The sequence below is a fragment of the Aulostomus chinensis genome, chromosome 14 (genome assembly GCF_037954235.1).
Source record: "Aulostomus chinensis isolate RoL2024-O1b breed Wild chromosome 14, RoL_Achi_v1.0, whole genome shotgun sequence".
Classification (NCBI taxonomy): domain Eukaryota; kingdom Metazoa; phylum Chordata; class Actinopteri; order Syngnathiformes; family Aulostomidae; genus Aulostomus; species Aulostomus chinensis.
Window position 1 is genome coordinate 12934846 of NC_141333.1, and position 24830 is coordinate 12959675.

General features: G+C 41.4%; 3 protein-coding genes across 7 annotated transcripts; all 3 read right to left on the reverse strand.

Moving 5' to 3' along the window:
* Nucleotides 1-618: 618 nt before the first annotated feature.
* Nucleotides 619-12236, reverse strand: LOC147249783 (uncharacterized). 5 transcript variants are annotated; one of them, XR_015119358.1, is made up of 3 exons: nucleotides 12096-12236; nucleotides 8978-11531; nucleotides 619-5310 (listed from the first exon to the last, which is right to left on the reverse strand). XR_015119358.1 is itself a non-coding variant. In XM_086225330.1 (3 exons), the coding sequence occupies exons 2-3, from the start codon at nucleotides 11520-11522 to the stop codon at nucleotides 9057-9059; spliced, it is 2334 nt and encodes a 777-aa protein (XP_086081456.1). In that variant the 5' UTR covers nucleotides 11523-11531; nucleotides 12096-12236; the 3' UTR covers nucleotides 6584-9056. The 5 variants fall into 5 exon arrangements, 2 of the variants coding, with proteins under 2 accessions (XP_086081456.1, XP_086081455.1); XM_086225330.1 differs by lacking the exon at nucleotides 619-5310 and having other exon boundaries at nucleotides 6584-9793; nucleotides 9926-11531; XR_015119359.1 differs by lacking the exon at nucleotides 619-5310 and adding an exon at nucleotides 6587-8798 and having other exon boundaries at nucleotides 8947-11531.
* Nucleotides 12237-13067: 831 nt separating this feature from the next.
* On the reverse strand, nucleotides 13068-17751 carry lrrc15 (leucine rich repeat containing 15). Its single transcript, XM_086225337.1, has 2 exons — nucleotides 17513-17751; nucleotides 13068-15320 (listed from the first exon to the last, which is right to left on the reverse strand). The coding sequence occupies exon 2, from the start codon at nucleotides 15312-15314 to the stop codon at nucleotides 13602-13604; it is 1713 nt and encodes a 570-aa protein (XP_086081463.1). The 5' UTR covers nucleotides 15315-15320; nucleotides 17513-17751; the 3' UTR covers nucleotides 13068-13601.
* A 3075-nt stretch (nucleotides 17752-20826) lies between these two features.
* LOC147249785 (uncharacterized) lies at nucleotides 20827-23514 on the reverse strand. The gene is made up of 2 exons (XM_086225331.1): nucleotides 23309-23514; nucleotides 20827-23096 (listed from the first exon to the last, which is right to left on the reverse strand). Exons 1-2 carry the CDS (start codon nucleotides 23328-23330, stop codon nucleotides 21157-21159), a joined length of 1962 nt encoding a protein of 653 aa, XP_086081457.1. The 5' UTR covers nucleotides 23331-23514; the 3' UTR covers nucleotides 20827-21156.
* Nucleotides 23515-24830: the final 1316 nt, after the last annotated feature.

The following is a 24830-nucleotide window of genomic DNA, read 5'->3' on the forward strand; positions in this document are numbered from 1 at the left end:
GGTGTATCAAATTTGAATGGGAAATTTTAATTTCATAGTATCAATTTGGCTGGCATTGCATTTTGTTCCAATTAACATAAAAAATGATTTTTGCAAAGTTTTGAGGAAATCCATTGAGATTTAGGGGTGCCACCTAACACACAAACTTTTGTGAAATTTCGAAAAATGTGCAATTTTGAGTCTAATTGCCAAAAAGGTGACCTGAAAATGTTGAGTTCAGTGAACTTGTATACAGTACTGCTGTTCTATAGGGATATCAAAGTAAAATTAGTTTGTTTGCCCTTTGGGCAACTTGGGCATTTCTCAGAATTCAACTTTCAAGATTTTTCATTTATTTGTCCTATAGACAAAATGAATGGCAGTCATTGGGACATGTTCACGTAGCCTTACCCTGAGTTTTGTGCAGCAGTGATGGATTTCGGACAGACACATATAAAGTTTAAACTCTTTATTATTAAACACAAGGGGCAATACTGTCTGACATACTGAAAGGAACAAACCCCCCCTAGTGGCTAACTCACGAGCAACTCACAGGGCCTAAGAATAAGAGCTAACATTAACTTAAATTCAATCCTAATTGCTCAGGCTGTGCCAGAGTCCACTCCATTCAGCAACATCACCAGGGAGAGAAAGAGGAAATGCAACTTGAACTCTGAACCTCACCAGTCTCCCCACCTGCCACCCAAGAGTAACCCTCGTATTCACATCCAGAGACAGAAATGCTGGATCAATGTGCAGCTGATGCATCCCAAACCAGCAATCTGTATTGGTGAGGTCGGCCAAGCTGGTGGTTGGCAAGAGGGTGGGGAACTTTGGCTTGCCAAAGCCAGTGCCAAAGCGCTGCTGGGGGACGTGTGAAGAACGTAACCTCTGGTGAGCGTGATGACTCCACCTTCAGGTCTGCGAAAACCTGGTTCAGGAGGACCTCACCAATGTGGTGCCGGCACCCAGACCAAGCAGTGGTCGGCCCAGTGAGAGCTGTATGGCAATGCAGGCTGCTGTGAGATGGCCAGTGTTTGATGCAGTTGAGATATATATATGTGTGTAGAGAGAGAGAGAGAGAGTTGGAACACTTCTCGGAAATTTAAGAGGATTTAATACAATTAAGAAAGCACAGCACTGAAGACACAGTAATAATTATAGCAAAGCAATTAAGGCACATTTTGAGAAGCAGGTATGAATTAGCCTGGATTTATCCTTACTTCAAGCGGACGACAAAGGGGCAGGTGAAAAGGTGTGCAGGATGAACGAGAGTGACCGACTAAAACTACTGAATGGAGGCTGACCAAGTTTAACGGAGCCAGGCGGAGTTTGGCAGTGGGAGAGGAGTTGAGGCCTGAATAGATGCAGCGCTGATCTTTGTTATCGCAACAGCACAAAAACCAACATAACCAGCTTACGTTCTCAGGTGGAATGCTCCCACTGATGTACGATACCTCTCCAACAAACAGGTGGGAGGACGGCCTCCAAAGCCTCCGCCTCATTGACCGTGGCTCCCTTCTTCGATGAAGAAGGGAAGCGCGTTGAATCACTACCGTCTGGTCTCAGGCTGCTGGCTGTCTCGACAAAGCTGCTCTTCCCAGGCACAAGGTGGCTTCTCTCCACTGGCCAGGATGGGCACTCAAGGCTCATGTGAGGTCAATAGTATAGCAACCGTGAGCCACAATCGATGATGAATTATAAAAATATAAAATAAAGAATTTAGACGCTATGCAGAACGATGCCTTCACGAACTTAGATGAAAGAGAGGCAAAAAAACTTTGCTAAAGGGAAAGTTGTTGCAAGGAAAGACAACAAGTTCCATGTAAAGTTAAAGAACAAAGAAACAAAAATTCGTGGAATAGAAAAGGGGGAGAGACGGACCAGCCGCTGGAGGAGCTCGCGCAACAAGGCAGAAGCAAGAAGCGCGGAAGAGAGGGCCCAAGCAAAGGAAGGTGTCACGACTATTATAATAAACTGGTCTGCCTCGGAGGAGTGACCTTTGACCTGTGTGGGGTTGTTGGCCAATCAGCACACTTTTCCATCTCCAATACTTCTCAGATATCAATGTATTAAACTGGTTGAACAGATCGCAATCCTCACCAAGAGAGTAAGATTGCTCAGAGTTATGACAATGACAGTGAAGAGGCAAGGAAAGCTTGACAAATACAGACAGTGAAACATTCTAAACACGGTTATACGTGTGGTGTGGGTGTGTGTGAGTACATGTGTACTACTGTGTGAGTGTATTTGGGTGCGAGTGTGTGTGTGTGTGTGTGTGTGTGTGTGTGTGTGTGTGTGTGTGTGTGAGAACGAAGTGAGGAATTCTGTGACACACTTCAGTTACAAGGTGACATCACTTAATACACAGAGTCCAGGTTTCCTCCATGGACGTTGATAAATTCCTACTCTTGTACTTCATTTAGCAGTGACACAGACGTCTTCTATCACATAAACATTCCTATTGACTTAAACAGTTGGAATATTGGAATGTTTAAGCACATGTGCACTCAGAGAGAGATAACAGTCTTATGATCAGGCAATGCTTCTTCCATCTGGTGGTCCTGAGTTTTCCCGCCAGACGAATGTTTATGGCATCCTGCGGGGGTGGAAGTTACAGAGAGGTGAGAACCCCCTTTGGCTAACCCTCCTGACTGGAATTATGAGTTCCTGGGTCAGGGTGAACAGGAGACGATGACTGGTAGACTGGTACACATCTTGAAAACGGGGAAGCAAATGTTCTTGTTGATGTAAGAGGTGAATTATCATTGGAAAGGGCAAGAGGGGAGTCTTCTGCTCTTCTTCCAGAATTACGTGTTCTGGGGGGGTTACTCCAGAACAGAATGAGGAATGTGAGGGAGGAAAAGGAGGGCGAGTACACTACACGTTACTGAAGCAACCTGAGGACTTCAGCAGCCTCACACGTGAGTTTCTAAACACATTGCACACGGAGGCTGAGGACAGTTTCCCAGATTTGTTTCTAAAAAAGGATGAAAACAAACCCGGAGTTCAAATCCAATCCATGTCAGAGCAGCTGCTCAAGCTCATGACCTTACCATTAGTGCATACTCGTAAATATACTTGAATGACATATTCATAGTTCAACTAATTTCTACAATCTTCTACAATTTCAGCGTCTTCATCAGAGTTAGTTTCTGCTTCGATCGTGTTGATGAGCAAAGGTTGCTGGACAAGCCTGCAGGTGATTGTTGATATCTGTGGTTTTCACACAGCTACAGCGGTGATAACCCCTGACCATATAACTGCTCCATTAATCGTATCTGGACTGACTACTTCATGGTTTCTCATGCAGCATTGGTTTGTTACTGCAAAACACTTACCAGGGATTGTGCATTCATCCTTCTAAATTAGAATATTCAGAATATTTGGGCTGTGCTGTGTCCACTGCTCCGCCATGACAAGTATCAGTACCTGACAGGTTCCATTTTTAGCCGCGAGAGAGAAGGTGTGATGGTGACCCGAGCCCCACGTCACTGCAGCCTGCCTGGAGGGGTGCAGCTGGTAGGCAGAGATTGGACTCAGCTGGCACTGCTGGAGACTCCTCGGGTGGGAGGTGAGGCTGAGGAATGGAGGCGTTAGACACCAGAGCCAGGAAGGCTGAGTTTTCAAGCACCAGAGGCCGGCGCTGCCCCTCGGCTGTGTCTGTGTGATACTCCGTTTACACACGTGAACTTTACTGTAGATGTTCCTCTGTATTTAGGAGGACCGTGATGCCTCTAAACAATAAAATAACATATGATGTGATTCTTTACAGGCTTATGATAGATTCAATATTCAATTTGAGGTGAAAGAAGTGAAGGTTGATAAACAAAAGAACCAAAGAAACTGACAAAAGACTAAAACCCAGAAGTCATCTTTGAAGGGAAATTAGATGTACCGGAAAATCTTAATGAAAGTTGTTGTTTCTTTTAAGTTTGAAATATTTGTATAACTATTCAGTGTGCTGATGATGGACACACAAAAAAAGAGGAAAACCTTTCAACTGAGAGCAAAATACCAGAAGGTGGTTTAAAGAGCTGCAGGGGAGTGTGCGACACACAAACCATACTTATGTTAATATGCACGAATGAAAACCTTTTGTTTTTGTTTTTGATTTAGACATTCATGCCACAATGCCTGACACCTTTATCTGACCAATAAACTTTACACATTAGCCACAGGTAAGAGGCAGAAGTCCTCCGCTATGTACCTGTTGTGATCATATGCACAGCAAGAAGAAGACATTCTAGAGAAGGAAAAAAAACATCAGAATCTATTTTTCTTTTCATGTTAAGATGTGCGTGTGTGTGTGTGTGTGTGTGTGTATTTTCACATCAACAGGTAGCAGAAGAAGGTTTCTGGGGGAAACCTGGAAGCTGGTGGGCAGCTGTAATGATTGAATCCATGCGCCAAGGGAGGATGTCGGTCTGCATGTCAGATAAGACTAGTTTTACAACACTGGGAAGAATAATAGTGCGGTGTATTTATTTGGCAAAAATTTAATCAGTTTTAAAAATGATAGAAAACAGACATTTTTGGCAGTGTGTGGTTGAGGAGAGGCTTTGTTACAAGTTTTTGTTTGTTTGTTGCTCTTTAAAATGTGTTTTTTTAAGCCCCGTATGTATATTTGGAGCTTCTATTTTACTTTGATCACTTTAATTTTGACAGCTACAAACTGAGGGTCTTCTACTAAGAGATGTTTTACCTTTAATTTCTTTTCTGCAGGTACTCCCAGGCAAATATTTTCTTCAAAAAGTGTGAATATGAGGAAAAATAGATTAGCAGTTACAAAATTAGGAAAAAAAGTACATCTCAACATTGACTTTTGCAACTTTTACCTTTGATTTCTGTTCTGTAACCTTAAGTTTTACCTCATCTTGTTGTCATAATGTGGCAGGGAATGATGATGGAGTGCTCAACACTCCGTCAGCCACATCTCCATCGTATGTTTCACATATTCTATTCTATTAATAGGCCTCTGTTGGTCATTAACCTCTGGTAATCAGCTGTACAATCCGGCCAAAAATCAGCCTGCTTATGGCAAACTATTTTCCAGTTGAAATGCCTTCGTTTAGCTATAATGGGCTCCTCCTCACTTATGGCCTCTTATGTTCCTCAGCACATTGCCTTTTTCACACACAATTACCTCCTCGGCTCCATTTCAGGCTCATTAGCAGGACTTGCCCAAAAGCAGAAGGCTTCAAGGGATATGACAAGTTCTTCTGCACTTACAAAAGGGTCGTTTGGCTGAAAACTGTAGAGCTGTAAAACCATTGGATTTTCAGGATGAGAAGTTAAATCACCTGGTTTTCTTGTGGCTGACCTGGATCGCTGCGGAAAGATAAACACAAGTTTAAAGTTATTGCATCATCATTTACTTTCTTGCATCTGGCCACAGGTGTATTAAACATTTGAAATGAAGGTTCATTCACATTTATTGAACATAATCAGAGTTTAGGCGACGACAAACTCAGAGGAACAATTCCCGCAACAACCTACTCATCAACCTCTACAGCCTTCACACAGAGGTCATCGGACTCCCTCGTCAGCGACAGTCGTTCATAATACTGAGCGCTCGCCTGTCATCGAGATAACAGGTCAAATCCTTCTAGTCTGAAAACCTCAGCTGATACTGAACATGTATGAATATCGTGAACAAAGTACGAAAGAAATATAACGGATTTTACATGAAGCACAATTAATTATGAGAAGAAAATAGAAAAATGTAAATCAGAGGTAATATTACTACAAGATACAATAAGGTAACAAGACAAACTTAACATGGCCTAGTGAAAAGTCAAGCACTGACACAAAACGTCCTCAGCGTGTCCTAATGACCCACAACCAAAAAGTCTTTCTGTGAATACTTATATTGTGACCAAATCACTCCAAAAATATTGAATGTCAAAAGATGTCTTGTCATTCAATACCAAATTTCAAAACCTCCAAGTTCTGATTTATTTATTTATGTTGCAAAACTGGTTTGCGTAGGGAAATGTGCTGAAACTTAAAATGAAAGTTGAAAGAGAAAAAGAGAATGAAATAAGCATTTGAGTAAACTGGATCGTATTTTTGTGTCATGAAACATTTTGAGCCGTGAAAAATAGCAAAGGAGATCAAAACTTAATTGGAGATTTGTAAGGTTATGCGTGATGTCATTTTCATTTTCTTAAAATGGATTTTAATTGGTACTTGGAAAAAAAGAAGTATCATTGAGGAACTGGAATCAAAGTCAAGATATTGGTAAAGATGCCTATGTTGAAAATTGCGGAATGATAATCAGCGCCAGTGGCAATTAGAGTTGGTGGATTGTGAAGCATCTCCTGGGATTGGGACAGTGGTGGTGGATTAAAGCCAGCCTAGCAGTCAGTGCCCACTCAAAAATGAAGGTACGAGACAAAAACAGTTTTATAGTAACACTTCTACACACTTCTAAAAAACACTCAAAGGTACATGTATTTCCTGAGAAGTTCAATATTGTTCTTCAAGAGGCCAGAAAGTGAAATCATTCACACAGTGGACTGAAGGGTGCACAATGGTCCCTCAAAGAGTATCACCTCCCCCCCCCCCCAAGCAGACCTTTTTAAACTTGTCCCATAATGCAGTGTGATTCCTCTTCATATCCTGAACTGTTTGAGCTGCCAAGAAGCTCCGCAAAGAGTATTTCAGTGTTTAGATGGATGATTTCAACTGCCTTTTCATTTTTTATTTAAATTCTTTTTAAATTGGCTCTTTGAGGCACCGATCACAAAGTCCCCAAACTGCACCTGCTTTGTCTGTAATCACAAAGAACAGAGTAGTCTGAAATACACAAGCTTCTCAAAACTGGATAAATAATAAAGATATAAGGCTGCTCGTTCCATGAAGAGACAAGAATAGATTTGTGATGCAACATCGCAGGAGAAGACTTAACAAAAGCTCGCTATGCTTTACACTTAGCTGCAATTTAGAGTGAGATGAAATATTTAACAACACAACTCTTTGGCTTTCTCAACTTCTTGCATTTGGGTCATGTGAAACATGTTGGTCTCATCAGTGCCAGGCAGCCTCCGCTCAGATGAGGCTTGTGATTATTTCGTTAAGAAACTGACTTTAGCGATCATATTTAATTTAGCGTTACATCCTATCCAACCTGATGAAGCAGTGTGTTTATCATTCCTCCATTACAGTATCAGAACGCCCCCTTTTGATTGAATTCGGTCCCTATATTTTTCACATACATGCAGAAACTCTCATGTGTGCACACAGACTGGGTTAATGAATCTGGCCTACTGTTCCGTTCTAATGCTGCTCTCTAATAAAAAGCCTAATTAATGTATTTAACCTTTAGCTGTCAGACATACAACCCCACCAACCACAAATCCCATGCTCCTGCTTTTCAACTCTGCCACTTTATGAATTTATGAACTGTCTGATTCATTTGTTTTGCTGTTAATATCCCTTCACCTTGAGGAAAAAGGGCAATAATTTCTTATTTTAATGGTCATCCTGAACATAAATAAAAGAAAGTAAGAAAGAAAGTAGTGTTGGTGGAACAAGCTTTCATATTTTATTCGCCCTCCAGGAATGTCATCTCAATTGTAGACACATGTTAACTAACTCTTGACTGTTAAGTAAAGTTGCAGAGAAAATCCTCAGCGTGAGACAGAGAGTGAGGTTTGGCAGAGCTCTAGTTCTCCCTGCTGGCCAAATGCTGCACTGTAGATATGATGAGAGAAATACATTTCTAGCAGCAACAAAAAATAAGCTTTTTACAATGCATTGTGATTATTAAAACAATGTAAACCTTAAAAACACACACATATACACACACACACACACACACACACAAAATCGTATTCTCTGGGACAAAAAGAGAATATTTGGATGTTTGGATCAAAGGGGAAGTACAGCAGTAAATTGTTTTTTTTTGTAATTTTCAGAATTTAAAACTTGTTTTGGTATTTCACAACAGTCAAACGTTGAACCTGTTAAAATCTGATGCTGTTGACTGATTTTGCGCTCATTAATCAATCCTGGACATAATGCTAATAATATGGCCACTCAAAAAACTTCAGATGAATGTTTTTTGTTTAACATTTGCTGGATTTTCTTTGGAAACACATATTTGCTAGCAAATGTATCCATTTTTATTGGTGAAAATGTGGGTTTACAGCTTTTTTCTGCAGCAACGATATTTGAAAAAATATATCAATGCAGGTTTAAGAATAGGCACTTGCATAGCTCACAATATACAACTATATATTTCCCACTCATTTTCATTCCTCTGTTAGTAGCTGTTAAATTGTGTTCACACCAAACGCGACGTGAATTTTTCGCATGTTGTTTACATGTAAAGTCTATGTAGAGAGGCAAATAGATGCGAATCCATGTGTATACTCGCCAGGCAGCGTGAATGACGCTCGTAATGCAACGCAAATGGCACGAATTTCGCGACGCGAATTTCGCGTCTATAAGTAAGTTGAAAATATTCAACTTGAGCGACAAATTCATGTGATGTTGTGTCGAGAGACCCATCAGCGTTAAAATTCCCCTGGAGTCAGTGGTGTCAATGGTCCTAGCGCCTGTAGTTGGTGTAAAACCGTGATATCCTGGCACCGATCCTTGCCAACAGGTCATCGAACTGGGTCCTCGTCAGCCTGAAGTACCGCTGGAAACAGCCATGGTCCTGGTGCAGTTCCCGGAGCAGTGAAATTCACCCGGCTGTGTGCGCCTCCGGATTATGCCATGGATCCAGATACAGTGGAAAACCGAACGCTGCCATATTTGGGACTTCCACAATAGGTACTAGCCAGCAATGGTTATAACGTCAGCCATGGCTGATGATGGAAAGAAATGGCGGAAATAAATTCTCCTCGCAGGGGAAAGAGTTTGCGTGAATGACTGGAATAAAAACAAATGATCCAGCGGTCAAATTCACGCAAATAAATTGACGCAAAATTTGTGTCATGTTTGGTGTGAACTCACCTAACACAAAAATCTTGCCGAATGGACTTACACATTCCAGTCTTGGTGATCGAACCTGTGAACTGTTTCGTAACCAGCCCAGATGTTTAAGGCCCCTTGGTCTCCACTTCTCATAGAGGCCTCAGGGTTATTTCTCTTTTGTATGAGAAGCGGGTGAGTCTGATCCCTTGGTGCATCCACTCCTTGCGCTGGAGCAGTCGGTACAGAGTCAGGGTGAACCTGGCCAGCACCAGCGTGCAGGTGACCTCCACCAGCAGCAGCAAGGTGTAGATCATCAGCTGAGATTTGCACTGCTGAGGCTTTTCTCTGTCATCATGCATGAAGGAGGGCAAAAAGCCCTCAGCGGTTGGTTCCACTGGACAGGTGAAGATCACTGGTTTGGTAGTCCAGAGGGTGGTGGTTGTGGGCGAAGTCGTAGTTGTGGGTGTAGTTGGTTTTACAGTGGTGGGAGGTAAAGTTGACAGAGTGGTTGCAGGTGCCATGGACATAGATGTAGAAGGTATGGTTGTTGGCAGAGAAGCGGTGGTTGTTGCAACTGGTGTGGGGGAGAGGGTGGTAGTTGTAGTTGGCCGTGTGGTGGTTGGTGTTGTGGTAGTTAGTTCTGTGGTTGGTAGAGCAGTGGTGGTTATGATTGTTGTTGTCTGTATAGTAGTGGGTATGGTTTTAGTGGTAGGAACAGTTGAAGGAATTGTAGAAGTTATAGTTGTTGTAGGTGTGGTTGTTGTGGGTGTAGTAGTAGGTGGGGTTGTTGTAGGTATGGTTGTTGTCGGTGTAGTAGTAGGTAGGGTTGTTGTAGGTATGGTTGTTGTGGGTGTAGTTGTGGGTGAGGTTGTAGGTGTAGTGGTAGGTATGGTTGTTGTTGGTGTAGTTGTAGGTATGGTTGTTGTTGGTGTAGTTGTAGGTGAAGTAGTAGGTATGGTTGTTGTTGTAGGTGTAGTGGTAGGTATGGTTGTTGTTGTTGTTGTAGGTGTAGTAGTAGGTATGGTTGTTGTGGGTGTAGTTGTGGGTAAGGTTGTTGTTGTTGGTGTAGTTGTAGGTATGGTTGTTGTTGTAGGTGTAGTTGTAGGTATGGTTGTTGTTGTAGGTGTAGTGGTAGGTATGGTTGGTGTAGTAGTAGGTATGGTTGTTGTGGGTGTAGTTGTGGGTAAGGTTGTTGTTGTTGGTGTAGTTGTAGGTATGGTTGTTGTTGGTGTAGTTGTAGGTATGGTTGTTGTTGGTATGGCTGTGGTGGAAAGGCAAATAAATTGATCCTCTATCAATGATGTAATCTCTTGACCTCTCAGTTCTTCTGGATTCTTACAGATAACCGGATATTTTGACAGCAGTTTTGAGTTCGCCTTTATCCAGAGGTGGAGATTTAGCAGATTACAGTCACAGTTCCAGGGGTTGCCATCAAGGTAAACGGCTTGGAGTTTTGTTAAAGGCTCAAAGATATCCCCGGGAAGAGTCTGGAGGCTGTTATACGATAGCTTGAGCTTAGTCAGGGATGCTATCTTTTTAAATACATCTGAACCCAGCGACTTTATCTTGTTGTACTGGAGGTTCAGTTCTGTGAGTTTGTTGAGGTCTTCAAAGTAGTCTGTCGACAAAGTAGTGAAGTGATTTTCAGACAAATCTAACTTCTTCAATGTTGTCAGAGGGCTGAATATTCCTGTTGGAAGCGCGCTGAGATGGTTTTGACTAAGACTTAAATCAGTCAATTTACTTATTCCTCCAAAAAGCACTGGTGGTAGACTTGTTAGGTTGTTGTTGTGTAGCGTCAGTGTCTTCAATTTGGGGAAGCCAACAAAATAATCTGAAGGTAAACTAATCAGGGCATTACTGTCCAAAGTCAGTTTTGTCAGTTTGGCTCGATGTGGAAATAAATTTGGTGATAATTCTGTTATTTTGTTCCCCTGCAGGCCAATTTCCCTCAAGTTTGGTAAAATTCGAAAAAGCTCCTCAGGAACGGTGGTCAGCTGGTTCTCATAAAGCCTCAGAGTTTGCAGTTTGTTTAGATCTGAGAACCAGTCGACTGAGACAGCTGAGAGATTGTTTTTACCCAAATTGAGAACCAAGAGGTTGTCGAGACCATCAAAAGTGCCATCTTCTATGGATTCGATCTTGTTGTTTTGCAAATGGATCTCTCTTATGTTTTTAGGACCTTCAAATAAGCCTTTCTCCAGATTATGGATCTTGTTGGCCTTCAGTGTAATTTTCTCCAGTTTGTTGAGATCTTTAAAAATTTCTAATGGGATTGAGGTTAACAGTGTGCCAGAGATTTCAATTTCTACGAGATTAACCAGACCTTCAAAAGCTTCTGGATCAATACTTTCGGTCTCAGTGTTCATGAACTCCAACGTTTGTATCTGGGTGCTGTTAAAAAAGGCTGCACTTGGGATTGTTTTGATTTTGCTGTTCATAAAGAAAACTTTTGTCACATTTCCTTTCAGGTTTGATGGGATAGCGGTTGTAGAGGCTCCAAATAGTTCCTTGTTCTCTGACTCGCAGTCAGCATCCTTGCCACATGGATCATTGAGGGTCAGTGGGGGGATAAAGAGAGAAAGTATGAAGAGAATGATTTCTCCTCTCCCCATGTTTATTCACTTTGAAAAGAAATGAAAATGCAATAGATTAGTTTCTAAATTAAGTCCATTAGATATTAATCATAATATGTCTCATAATAAATCAACAAAAAGTGTTTAGATTATCATCCATCCATTTTTTTCCCGCTTATCCTGTTAAGGGTTGCGGGGGGGCTGGAGCCTATCCCAGCGGCTTTTGGGCGAGAGGTGGGGTTCACCCTGGACAGGTCATCAGTCCATCACAGGGCCAACACATAGAGACAGACAACCATTCACAGTCACAGTCACACCTACAGTCAATTTAGAGTATCAATCAGCCTCGTCCCCTCTTGATGTCTTTGGACTGTGGGAGGAAGCTGGAGTACCAGAGAGAACCCACACAGGAACAGGGAGAACATGCAGACTCCAGACAGAAAGATCCTGTGATGGAGCCGGGGCTCAAACCCGGAACTTTCTTGCTGTGAGGTGACAGTGCTGACCACTGCACCACCGTGCCGCTTGTTTAGATTATCTTTTAAATTTAATGCTAGCATTAAATCCATGTATTATTTGTACAATTAGATGCCAAAAAAAACCTTTGCCTACCTGATAGTTTTCTGTTCCATAATTAAGCGGAGGTTTTGTTGCTGCCATGGGGAAACGCAAACAAGGGTGGTCTCATTAGCAATCATCTATATCAATGTTGGCCAGCAGGCTTGCAGCGTGCTGCCACCCACCAGAGGCGTGTTGTAACCCACTTCTGCTGCTTGAGATAAGAGTTGGACCTTTAATGGGTCAGGAAGTTACTGCACTGCTCCACAACATGGCTTCAAGTTAAAACGTATATATTTTGTCTCAGTTTTTATTATTAGTAACATTAGAACAGCATCAATCAATCCTTGATATTATATGAAATAAACAGCATCAAATGAATTAAATGTCGTATTTAAGCGTGGAGGATGAAAATGTTTTCACCATGTACACAGTGAGTAAGCAGCAGTTGTAAAACTATAGGCCTGTATCAGCAAAAATGAAAGAAAACAAAGCAAATTGTTTGAGATCAGTGATTTTATGTGTTAACTTCCTAGAATATAGTTACTGACTTTTTCAAACATGATTTGGAGGGTTTTTTTTCCGAGTTGACAGTCTTCCACATTATTTTTACCAAGAGGGAAGACAACAGCAGCAAGATAACTTTACAGTTCATAGCTGACGCAGCCTCAGAGGTGTTAAGTTCAAGCTGAGCTTCCTTCCCATGTTGAGGACTTTTCAGAAAGACTTGGCGTATCACAGTTGTAAATGTGGCGCAACGTCATGACTCAGTGATCACACTTGGTCCTGCAAAAACCGACCTTGTAAACACAGAACTTGTAAAATTTTTGCACTCCTGGTTTTTTTTTTGCTCCCATTTCTTTTCTTTTCAATTTACAACAATATTTAATGTTCTGTTGGGAACATCCACTCAACTTGCGTTTTTAATAAAGATTCAAATCCATTTTTTTTGTAAACTATAATTTTTTTGTCAGAGGGAAAGTGATTTGCAAATTTGAGTAAATTATATAGACCATGTTAGATTGCTCTCACTAAAAGTAGTGCATTTATTCAATGTATTATAACATTTTCCATTGTAAATGTGGAAACAATCAGATAAACAGTTACAGTGGAGTCCAAATAAAGAAAGCAAAATGTATTGTTAGCACAAAATGTCACCATCAAACGGAATTTAATGATACTGGAAAATAAAACATAAATGAATGAATGTATGTTGCAGAACTGTTGAACAAAATTAATGACTGTCTCCAAAAGAAGCACATGCTTCAGTGCATTTGTGTTTACATTCAGCAAAAAACTTGTTTCCTTTTACAGCACACTTGAAGAAGAACACTGCCTCGTAAATATGATCATTAAACATGAAAAGCTAATGATTAAAAAAGCAAATTGGTTTACTTGCATGTTCTAACTGATGAATGGAGCTGTAAATGTTCTCTCTGATGCCTTTAAGGTTGTACAATCACTTCTAAGCTCCACATTTTCCAAGTAAACCGCAGTAATCAGTGAGGAGTTTCCCTTGGCTTCAAAAGTTCATGGGTTGCTGATGTTGTGTGGTCCTGTCTACAGCACAGAGTTCTTATTCCTCCCTCCTATATTTCCCCTTCCTCTCTTGTTCTTTCTCCAGCACATGCAGCTGATGATGGCGGTGCTGATGATGACAGTGGCGACCACTGCAATGACAATAAGTATGATGGACATATCACCTGTAACTTTTCCCTCCTCTCCCTGTCCACTGCTGGTGACCCCGTCATGCTCCGAGGAGGGTGTAGTCTTCAATGCGGGAGAGGAAGTGCTTCGTCTGGCTGGAGGGGTATTGGGCTTTCTCCTCTTCTCAGTTGAGGTCAACACAGGCTGCTCAGTAGAACTCAGAGGTAAAAAGTTCTCATCAGTCAGCAGAGCAATCTCCTCACCAGTCAGACCAAAGGGAGTTTCACACACCACAAGGCTTTGGTTTGTCTTGGATAGGTTCTGTCTCAGCCAGTTCCTAAGTGGTAGAATATCCTTATCACACTTCCAGGGATTCTGCTGAAGAAGTATCTCTTTTGCCACGGAGAGGGCATCTAAACTTTCCTGTGGTAGGTTAGAAAGCGAGTTGTTGTGCAGGTCTATCTCACCCAGTTGGTTAAGGCCTTGGAGGAATCCAACAGGGAGAGACTTGATGAAATTGTGTTCCAAGGAAATGTTTACCAGGCTGGGGAGACCTTGGAATGTCCCAGCTTGCAGAGTTGTGAGCTGATTGGTGTGAAGCGATACTTCTCCCAGCTTCTCCAGCCCTCTGAAGGCCCCTGTTGATACGTAGCTAATCTGGTTGCGACTGAGGACCAGGAGACGCAGTTGGGTCAAGTTCCTGAAGGTGTCATCTTCCACATGACTTAACCTGTTGTCATACAGCCACAAGTCCTGCAAGGCCATTGGTCCAAACACCCCTGGACCAAGATTCTGCAGCTGGTTTTCATACAAGGAGATCTGGGAAAGGAGGGGCAGGTTTAGGAAGATCCCTTGTGGAAGAGATGTGAGCCTGTTGTTGGAGAGGAACAGCTTTTGCAGCTTTGGAGTCTTGGAGAACAGGTCATGGTTGAGATCAGTGATGAGATTGTCTTGTAGAGATAATTCCTCCAGATTTCCAAGGTTATCCAAAAGTCCACTGGGGATTTCCCACAGTTTATTTTTGTTTAACCGCAATATTTTCAGTTTTGAAAGCCCTTTGAACGTGTCCCTAGATAATTGACTAATACTGTTTCCCGCAAGCACAAGATATTGCAGCTCAGTAAGGGGATGGAAAGTTTCCACAGGTACAGAAGTGAATAGATTCTTTGTGAGATCAAGCATTTTCAGATCTGTCAAAGTAGTGAACCAGTTTGGACGGAGCACGAGGAGCTTGTTATTCTTCAGATTCAGATTCTCAAGCTTCTGAAGATTTTGGAATAAAGCCTCTGGTAAATCCTGAAGTTCTGTTCCAGTAAACCCTAAGGAGCCTATGTTCAAGGTAGAATCAAATGTGCCAGGACGCACCTCCCTCAGAACAGTGTCTTTAATCACAAAGATGACAAGAGCGTTAGAGAAACTACTCAGGTCTTCTGGTTTCAAAGAGTAGATACTGCAGTTGGAGAAGTAGAGGGCACTGGTTGGTGATGGTATAACTGTGGGGAAGTTTGAGAGGTCTTTGCAAAGGATTGTGGTTTCTTGGCATTTACACCCATCCGGACACCCCCAAACAGCAACGCTGAGGAAATTGAGAAATAGGAGCAGGAGAAGGGTCAGCGGCAGGTCCATTATTTCCTTAAAAAAAGAAGAAACACCCATGTTAAACTCAAAAGTGATTGAGTATCACAACTTCAATCGCAGGGATTTGTGAAAATATCATGCTCATTATGTAGTAAATCCTTTTTTTGTAACTTTCAATTTCCCATATCAAAGTCAATCAACAAGTCATCAGAAGTATTTGTACTGTTTTATTTTTTTTATATACAACCTGTGATGTAAATAAGTGATTTCTGACTTGGAGCCAGTATGTTTTAAAGATTTGCTACAAACGTTGTTAGTGTGTGTGATTGCATACTGAACCTAGTTGTATTACCTAAAGTCTAGTGTTCTTGGAGGTCGTCCTACATTCATGACTACAGCTCAGGTTTTGTTGGCCTCTACTGCTTTAATTTGCTTTTTGTAAGTCTGCAAATGTTTTTGAAGTGCAAAACTAAATCACTGTGGAACCTCTTTAAGTCAAGCTTTCATTCTAAGGGTTACTGAGGGGTGACCCATTTCCAAGCCAGGAAAAGAAGAACTGTGGTTATTTATCTGTCGTCCCTGCACAAACACCCACAAAGGAGATTGTGGGACATTAAATCGCCATTATACTAAATGCCACTTTAATTATTAACAGTGCGTGTTGTAGACTCAGCGTTTTGGTTTTAACCATAAAAGAAGAAAATCCAGTTTTGTACTTTTCTGCCTGCGGCATGGAGTGTTGCCTGTTAGCATTGCCAACAGGACCAACGAAGTATCCAGGGATTGTGTTCTACAGCAATTCAGCAGTTGTTTGAAAAGTTGTATTTCTCAGCAGTGACTCCCAAAAGTGCTGAGTATGTGTTCACTTGATATGAACATCTTGTTTAGTCTGCTTCCAAAAGCCACGTTATTCCCGTGTTTTGTCTACATCTCAATAATACGACAGACTTTCCAGAACATCTTCAAGTCTGAGAATGTGCTCAGCGTGTGCTATGGCACGGGAGATGTCAACGACAAAGCTGTGCCAACATAATGACCTACTTCTCCTTAGAAATCCATTTAAAGTTCTGCGACTTAAGGTTGGCAAGCATGAGCGGTTTCTCTGTGGCTGAGGCGCATTTAGAGTGCTGAACGAGTCCGGTGAAGGAAATAACCTTCTAAAGAAGAATTCGATGAGCTCAGTCTCAGAGGTAACAGATTTCTGTCTTGGCCCTTATTTCATCTTTCAAAACGCACCGCAGTGCATCACAGCTACTTCCTTTTTTATATATTTCATGCTCATGCCAGCATTCATCTGCAGGAGTGCTGAGACTTTGTTGTGACACAATCTTTATGAGTGTACTTTTAAAAACACATCATGCCATTCTTCGTTCTCAGCCATGCTCACGCTCCAGTTCCCACAAATTACGACGGTTATAACTTCTCACTCTTGCAAGATGTTTATCATGCATTTGGTTTCATATCAACTTCCTTTTTCTTCAGTGTGATCCATGTGCAATGACAGATGTCACATTACCATTGGAGATGAAGACCCTTTCCACTAAGGAAGAAAGGCTTCGTGGCTCTCAGACTTACGTAGCATCTCTCCTGATTTAATTCCCAACAAGTATGAATTTAGTCATATTCCTCTTTGACAAAAAACACACATCAAAACTCCATTTCCTCTCTGGTTTATATTATAGCATCCCAGTCCAACAAAAACCACTGTCTGCTCTAGACTGGGACAGTCTGGAATGGTCTGCAGCACAATGTAATGGCTAAAGCATTTCCAGTTCACCATTAATTGCTTTGCTTTTTTTTCCCCCGTGCCTTACCATAGCTGAAGAATCAGCACTTTGTCTGTCATGAAATAAAAAAGAAGTTGTGAATGAACGGCTTAAGTTGTGCCAGAGAGCAGAAACTCGAGTCCGAAGATTTAATTCACAGTTTATATGAGGATGAGGTTTTAGCTGCCAGCCTGACATGCTGTCCATTTATCTGATATAAAGCACATTTCTAAACAGAAGACAGTTCATTTATCAAATCTATGTACTGAAACCTCCGCAGTTTTCGACATGAAGACCAATGTTGCCTCGCAAAATCAAAAACTGATTTATTTTCAGTTTTTAATGCCAGTAACCAAAGGTTTGTTGTAATAATGATTTTATTCCTTATTTATGACAAATGCTCTTCCTGAGATGTTCTCTCCAATCCCCTCTTGATAAGTGTGATACTGGTAAAAAGCTATGAGCAAGGACAGGACTTACCGTCAGTGGTGCCTGATGATGAATGAACTCAGACAGGGACTTGGTCAGGTTCTCTCTTTTGTACGTCCTTCCTTCCTCCGCAGTTTCACAAATCCTCTAATGAAAGTTTCCAGGACTCTCACACATCACATTTTCCTGATCTTTGTCACCACTCGATTTTCCCTCATCAGCTCATGAACACTGCAGGTCGTTCGCTGAGTGAGGCTTTGGTGTCACTGACTGCTCATTCTCATGCCCCCCCCCCCCCTTGTTTCTTTCACACTCACATTTTTGCAAAATGTGGTGCTGGTGGGGGGATTGGGTAAGTGGAAGCCCCACCTTCTGGTGTTATGCTGTGCCTGATGCCGGTTTGTGTTCATGTGTGTAACTGCACATGCATGTAAGAGGCTTGCGTGATCTTATGTGAACCATATGTTTTCAAAAATTATGTTTCCTTTTTTCATCCAGCGAAAAGGAATTGTAGTTGTGCTGCACTTGAGGAGATCAGATTACAAGAAGGATGAGAGTTTGGTTTGGTTAAAGACAATAGCTTGGTTTTGTGTGTGTGTGTGTGTGTGTGTGTGTTTCCTGTTTGTTTGTGATTTGTGATACATTCCTGTTTGGGAGGGAGTAGAAAGTGTCAAGTATGTCAGGCGAGACTTCACTGCTATGTTTATAAGCTAATGTTTGGGTGATGTGGCGATCACAAATCCATTGTTAAGGGGATTACAGATTCCCAAATGATTTTACAAAAAGCTTTTCTTTTCTTTTTTTTTTTTTACACCTTTGGAACATTTGATCCACTAAGCAGCAAAAAAAATTAAATGGCTCAACTTGAAATAAAATTCTGACTGCGGCTGAACAATGTAGTGCTTCTTCTTGTGCACTTTAGAGAATATACAATATAACAAGTCATGTCATCAAAACTCAGGTAGATCTGAAAATCTATTTTTAGGAAATATTTTTTGCTTTTTTTCCTGAAGAAACCTTGGCCTCCGCAGTAAAACAGTACAGGAACCAGCTGCCCTGTTGTTCTGCTACTTAAAACATTCCTGCCTGGTTGTAAGTGCATCCATCTGTTCCGTCAACCTAAACAAACTCCGTCTTTACCACAGAGAACAGATAGCGAGGGTGGAGTTACAGCCACGTACAGACCGTTAACGCTGCACACGAAACTCAAACAGTAAACGTGCTTCTCTGATGCTCCAGTAAAGACACCATTAGATGTATAGACCACTGAAAAATGATCATTTTTCTACCGAAAGTATTTGTAAATGGCCGTCAAGACAGCTTAAATAGGACCGATAAAATCAAAGCTGGCGATCAACCTGTTCTGTGAATAAATGGAGAAGTTGACAGAGACAGAGGGTAATTTTAGAGTTGTTGGGTTTTTCAAATTAAAGGTTGGAATCAAGTATCGTGTTGCCTCATCTACACTTGCTACATAGAGTCTCACTCATAAACTGAGCATACCTCACTATTGTTTAGTGCGCAAGTGTTATTTGCTCTTTTGCCCTCTGATTTTAAGTTTCCCCCCAAATTTCTTGAAAAATGTAATTTTCATGTCTTGAGCTCACACACATTTTCAAAACTTAAATAAGACTAATCTTCCCTGAACGTAGCCAGAACCCATCTCCTGTTTTTATGCCCATTTTGAAGAATTGCATTGGAAAAGGGGGTAGCCAACACCGACTTTCTGGTGACTTTCTGGTTTCCCCATAAACACGCAGCAACATGGCTGGTAGCATCAACAAGACATCCTCAAGGAACGATGAGGAGAACAAAACAATCCTCAGTCTCATCCATGAGATTTATGCATAATAATGCGTATGTTGCCAGGGCGACTACTTGTTTAGTTTTCAATTCGTATCTTCTACTTCTTCCATGTTTTATCACAAACCATATGAGCGAGCTTTGCCATGCTATCCTCTGACATGACTAGCCTAATTTATCCACCCCCACCACTTGATGGACACACACCTAATTTGCCCCCCCCCCCCCATTTTTTACAAACTTTCAAAAGATTTGTTTAACAAAGAGATGGAAACCAGACTCATATTATAGACCCAGTTTTTTAATTTGCCCCTAATTAACCGCGGCTCCGTTCCATTAAAGTGGGCCAAGACTCTAGCATTGTTCACCCGAGTTCTGTGGTTTGGCTGTGGCACTAAATACAACGGGGCCATAATCAACCGAATCTGTCACACCTGCGTTTACTCTGCTGTGAAAAAGGCCTAATAAGGTAGTGATGGTGCAAGACTGAACCACTTGTTTGTGCCTTGTTTCATAATATGTAAAGAGATGCTGTCACATTCTTAAGTTGTAAGTGTCGTATGGGGGTTGCTTAGTTAAAATAATGTGTTAAATTAAAAGTTAAAATCGTTAATGCCAGCGTAACTATTCATAAGTGGGTGCAGAAGGACCGTAAGAAGGACTTACAGCTGTAAGTTTTTACTATGATCTGAATTAAAAATATGGAAAATACCTCTGACTCTTGACTTGTAGACGAACATAACAATGTTGGAAGAATCATTAATCATCAACCAATAAACTTTTCCTCACTCAATTGTGGATAAACTGATTTTTTTTATTCTTTCCATTTTTCCACTGTGGTCAAACATTCCTTGTGACCCCCACTGTAAAATTTTCTCCCTCCCCACTCACATGTCCTCCTTCTGTGGTGTGTGTGTTTGTGTGTGTGTGTGTGTGTGTGTGTGTGTGTGTGTGTGTGTGTGTGTGTGTTAGAGAGAGAGCATGCGTGCATGCGAATACGAAGGTTTATACCCGCTGTTGAGAGAACTCAGCCTACTGGAAAGGCCTAATCACCGGTTGTCATAGCAATGAACTTGGGTGCTGCTCAGTATTTCATCCTCTTTTGTTTGCTGTTTGTTTTAAAGTCCAATCACTTCTCATGGAATTCATGGCATCCGCTGTCATTCTGGAAAAGCTTTAAAAGCTTTTAAGCTGCTGTGGTTGAATGTTTTTGATTGTTTTACTATCAGAGAACGTTGTTGAATTGTCATTAGTGTAATACAACTTCACGAAAAAGATTGTTGTAATAGTGTAAACTCAGACCAGTAGAAAAAGCAAATGGTGTATATTGTTTTGAATTTCTCCTATTGGAGCCTTTTAAAATATGCGGAGGGCTGTTTTGTAAAACCTTGTGCAATGTCAGATAAGTTTGAGCTTCCTGTTATTAACTTTTAGTCTTCCTGTACAGGAGAGTCCCTTTGGGAAAGAATCCACTTCCAAGAAGGAGCAGATGCAGATAAGAGCAGACAAATGTTTCAGAGCGAGTTCTTTCAAATGTATTTGCAACAATACAGGCAGACATATGTGGATTGCTGTAAATATTCCTACACCAAATTTATATTTTTTGGAACAGTTTATTGATGGAAACTTAATCTTAATGAACAACAGACCACATCAATGTACATGTAAATAAAGAGAGAGAAAAAAGTCAGCCTTTTTTGAATATTTACAATGGTCCGATTCTTATAACATCTGGATTATTATGATTATATTTTAGACAACTGGTTTAGACGACCGGTTCATATTTTTATTTACTTATTTATTATTAACTTATTCCAAGTTTCTGTCCTAAGCAACAACAGGAAACCCATCTCAGTACAATGGAATGAATTCAGAGGAAAAGGAAAAGTTTATCATGCTCTCATGTGCTCCAGACCTGATAACATGTTGGGTCGTTCTAAAATTAATGCAAACTCCGTCTTCAGCTCTTCTGTAATCTTGTTGAAACGATACATGCCATACATGGTGGCAAGAATAAGGAACAAACCTGTGGCCACGAGCAGGATGTGAATGAACATGTGGAACCCAGTCATGGCCGCTTGTGAAGGCAGAAACCACACGTACACCCAGCCCTTATAACGGTTGTGGTGAACAAACTCGGGCCGCTCTTCCAAAACCAATTTATCATAGAAAGGACGTGACAGGTGGGAAGCAGAGGAAGTCGTGGTTGGGAAAAGAGACTTTTCACTTGGTCTGGTTAGTGCGTAGAGGAGTGTCCATGGTGTTGTATTTTGGGAAGCTGGTTTTGTTGGAAGCATGATTGTTGGGGTGCTGGTTGGTTGGGTTCTTGGAGTGCTTGCTGTTGTGAATGGTTGAGTTGATCCAAGTTCCTCGTCTTGTCTTGTTGGATACATTTTTTGGACTTTTGTAAGGTTGCAAAAATCGATGTCCCCATCACGTAGAGAAGCAAGAGGCTGGTCCTTTAGGTGTGCTGGACTGGAACATTTGACATCTTCTTTGTCAGCAATCAGGTGCTCATGATGTCTTATCCATCTTGCTATACCTCTGAAACTACATGTACAGTCCCAGGGGTTACCACTCAGAATAAGAGACTGCAAAACAGTGTTTGACAAAAAAGTATCTTCTGGAAGTGTTGTGAGATGATTATTCATCAAACTAAGTGTCGAAAGCTGCCCGAGGTCCTGAAAGATGTTTCCTTGCAGGTTCTGCAGCTTGTTGTCATTGAGATACAAACTGTTTAGATTGCTTAGTCCTGAGAAGAGACGCGGATCCAGTCGATGGAGGTCGTTGGATTTCAGCGAGAGTTTCTGAAGGTTGGGAAGACAACAGAACAGATCAGAAGGCAAATCCCTCAGCTTGTAATTTAAATGGAAGTTAAGTCTCAGCAACCCAGACATGTTCGCAAACAAGTTTCCAGGAACGGTGGTGAGATTTGTATGAAACAGGTATAATTCTCTGAGGTCGGGCATATGTCCCATCAGCTGGTCTGGCAGAGATAACAGGGGGTTGTTGTAAAGGGTCAGCTTGCTAAGCTTAGGCATGTTGTAAAAGCTTTTTTCAGGGATGTATTGGAGTTCGTTGGAAGACAGAGTGAGAATCATCAATTTCCTCAGCTTCCAGAACACCTGAGGGGAAAGACTGGAAATCTTGTTGTAATTGAGTCTTAAGTCCTTGAGGTTTCCAAGTCCATCAAAGATCCCAGGATCAAGCTCCTCCAACTCATTGTTGTAGATTACCAACTGGTTAAGTTTGGTCAAGGAGTGAAAGATAGTAGGTGGAAGCTTTGTAAGGAGGTTCATGCCAAGGTTCAGAGCGTTGAGGTTAGTCAGTTCACTGAAAACCACTGAAGCAGCACTTGTCAGTTTATTGAAGCTCAGGTTTAAGTCCTTCAACTTAGAAAGTCCTTCAAACATATCCGCAGTCAGGGTCTCGAGCTGGTTTCTGTCTAAATGGAGCTGCTCCAGATCAGTGAGAGGACTAAACACTCGAGGGGGAATGACAGAGAGATTGTTGAACGATAACTTGATGGAGATGAGCTGCGGCGCCGCGTAGAAAGCCTTGGGATGGATGGTGTGAAGATGGCTGCGGGTGAGACTGAAGCGCAACATTAGCGTCATGTTGGCCAGGCTGTACTCATTTATCACGTTCATGTTCGTGATGTTGAGCATCAGCATGAACGTGTTAATCGGCATCGGCTTCGGTATGTCTCTGATGTCGCCGGTACAGATGATGCCACCTCTTTTGCTGCACAGGCAGCTGCTAGGGCAGGGAATACTGTAGGTACTGTAGGTGGCGTGCAGTAGCGTGAGGAGGAATGTCATCCACAACTTGCCTGCAAAATTTTTATAAAAAAAGAGAGAGATATATTTCAACTTGTGTACATGTGAACCACAGACTGTCACATTTTCTTATGCTCTTTCATGAATCTGAAATTCAGTTCGTGGTATTTTCCCACAGAAAGAAAGATTAAGAAGTCAAAGAAATAATTTATGTCAAACATTTAAATAGCCTGTGGCTAAAATGATACAATGATATTCCACCCACCTCTCAAGTAAGAATCCATCATTGTTGCTTTGAGTTAATGACCATGCTGTTGTGTTCTGTACTGTTCTCGGAGCTGCCTTCCTATCCTTTGCCTTTGCCTTTATCCACCATCGCGTCCGCCCAGAAGCCATCCGTCACATATCTTGAGTGGCACGTCTTCACTGCCCATCTCCTTGTTTGTGTTTTATTTGTTGTGTGTGTGTGTGTGTGTGTGTGTGTGTGTGTGTGTGTGTGTGTGTGTGTGTGTATAGCATCTCTTCTGCTCTCTGCGTTTGCATTATGTAATATTTTTCAGAGTTTATTTTGGGATTATATGAGCTGGGTGCGTACATTAAAAGCCTTGTGCGTTAGTAAAAGTGATGGAAAGTTTGACAGCATTAATAGACAGTGAGCGTGACACTGCTTGCTGGTTCATATCCTGAGGACTTATCTTGACAGGAGGGTTTGTCTCTGTGGTGTTTCTGGTTTTATAAGGACGTGAAACAGATACTGTACGTCAGTGTGGATGGATGGTTTATCACTGAGGCCTGTAATGGGACAGAGGAAAATGTTCCTAACTCAGCAGCTGATTTAGTCGAGACAAAATAAGAAAAATTATGTTTTTATTCGCTCTCATAAAGATTTGACAAACTCGGATTTCTTTAATAGGTCATATGATGAGTGTGTATGTTTCATTAGTGTTTGTGTTTCCCTGGCTCACCTCCGTCAGTCTCAGCTGAACCGAGTTCCAGGCAGTGACAGTGTGTCTGCTTACAAAAAGTTACACCCACATTCCAGCAGCTTTACAGGCTTCCATCATAACTGAGTCATTATTATTGTTAAGCATGAGAAGGCCTAAAAACTGCAATAATTGTTTTTTGGCGGGCGGGGGGGGGGGGGGCGACCTCTTCTTCGGGGCAGCATCTTACTCCACCCATGCAAGGCAAGGCAAGGCAAGGCAATTTTATTTGTATAGCCCGTTTTCACAAACAGTTTGTCTCAAAGGGCTTGTAGCCCTGTAACAGCTGAAAATGTGACACTAACAATAATTATTACAACTGATCTTCCTTTATGCTCCAATTTCAGTTGATAACTGATAAGTTTTATTTATTATTATCTGACATTTTTCTACTTGTAGTATCAACCACAATTTGCTGGCACCACTTGATAGGGAAATAAAAATGGTTGTAAGTGCAGTATTAAATTGCATTGTAAATACTTCGTAAACTACCTATAAACAGTTGTATCACCTAATTTCCCATACATCGGTGTGATGTCACTATTTGGCAAGATGAAGGTATTCAGGTTATAGTAGTACTGGTACTTTTCTACTATTGGATTTTTAAGTGGCGGAAAGCAAGAACTGCTGGTCTATTATGCTAGATGGATAAAAATGCAGTAGTATAACATACAATCATCTTGCTAAACAGTGAAACTGCATTGATGTTTTGGAAATGAGGTTATAAGTCATTTATAACTGTTATTTAATGGTTTATGAAGTGTTTACAATGCAATTAATATTGCACTTACAACCATTTATTAA

Bases quoted from the DNA above. Each gene is read 5' to 3' on its own strand.
- LOC147249783 (XM_086225329.1), bottom strand. From the start codon at position 11,522: ATGGGGAGAGGAGAAATCATTCTCTTCATACTTTCTCTCTTTATCCCC.
- lrrc15 (XM_086225337.1), bottom strand. From the start codon at position 15,314: ATGGACCTGCCGCTGACCCTTCTCCTGCTCCTATTTCTCAATTTCCTC.
- LOC147249785 (XM_086225331.1), bottom strand. From the start codon at position 23,330: ATGATGGATTCTTACTTGAGAG. The intron at 23,097-23,308 runs GTGGGTGGAATA...AAAATTTTGCAG, and splicing joins GATGGATTCTTACTTGAGAG to GCAAGTTGTGGATGACATTC.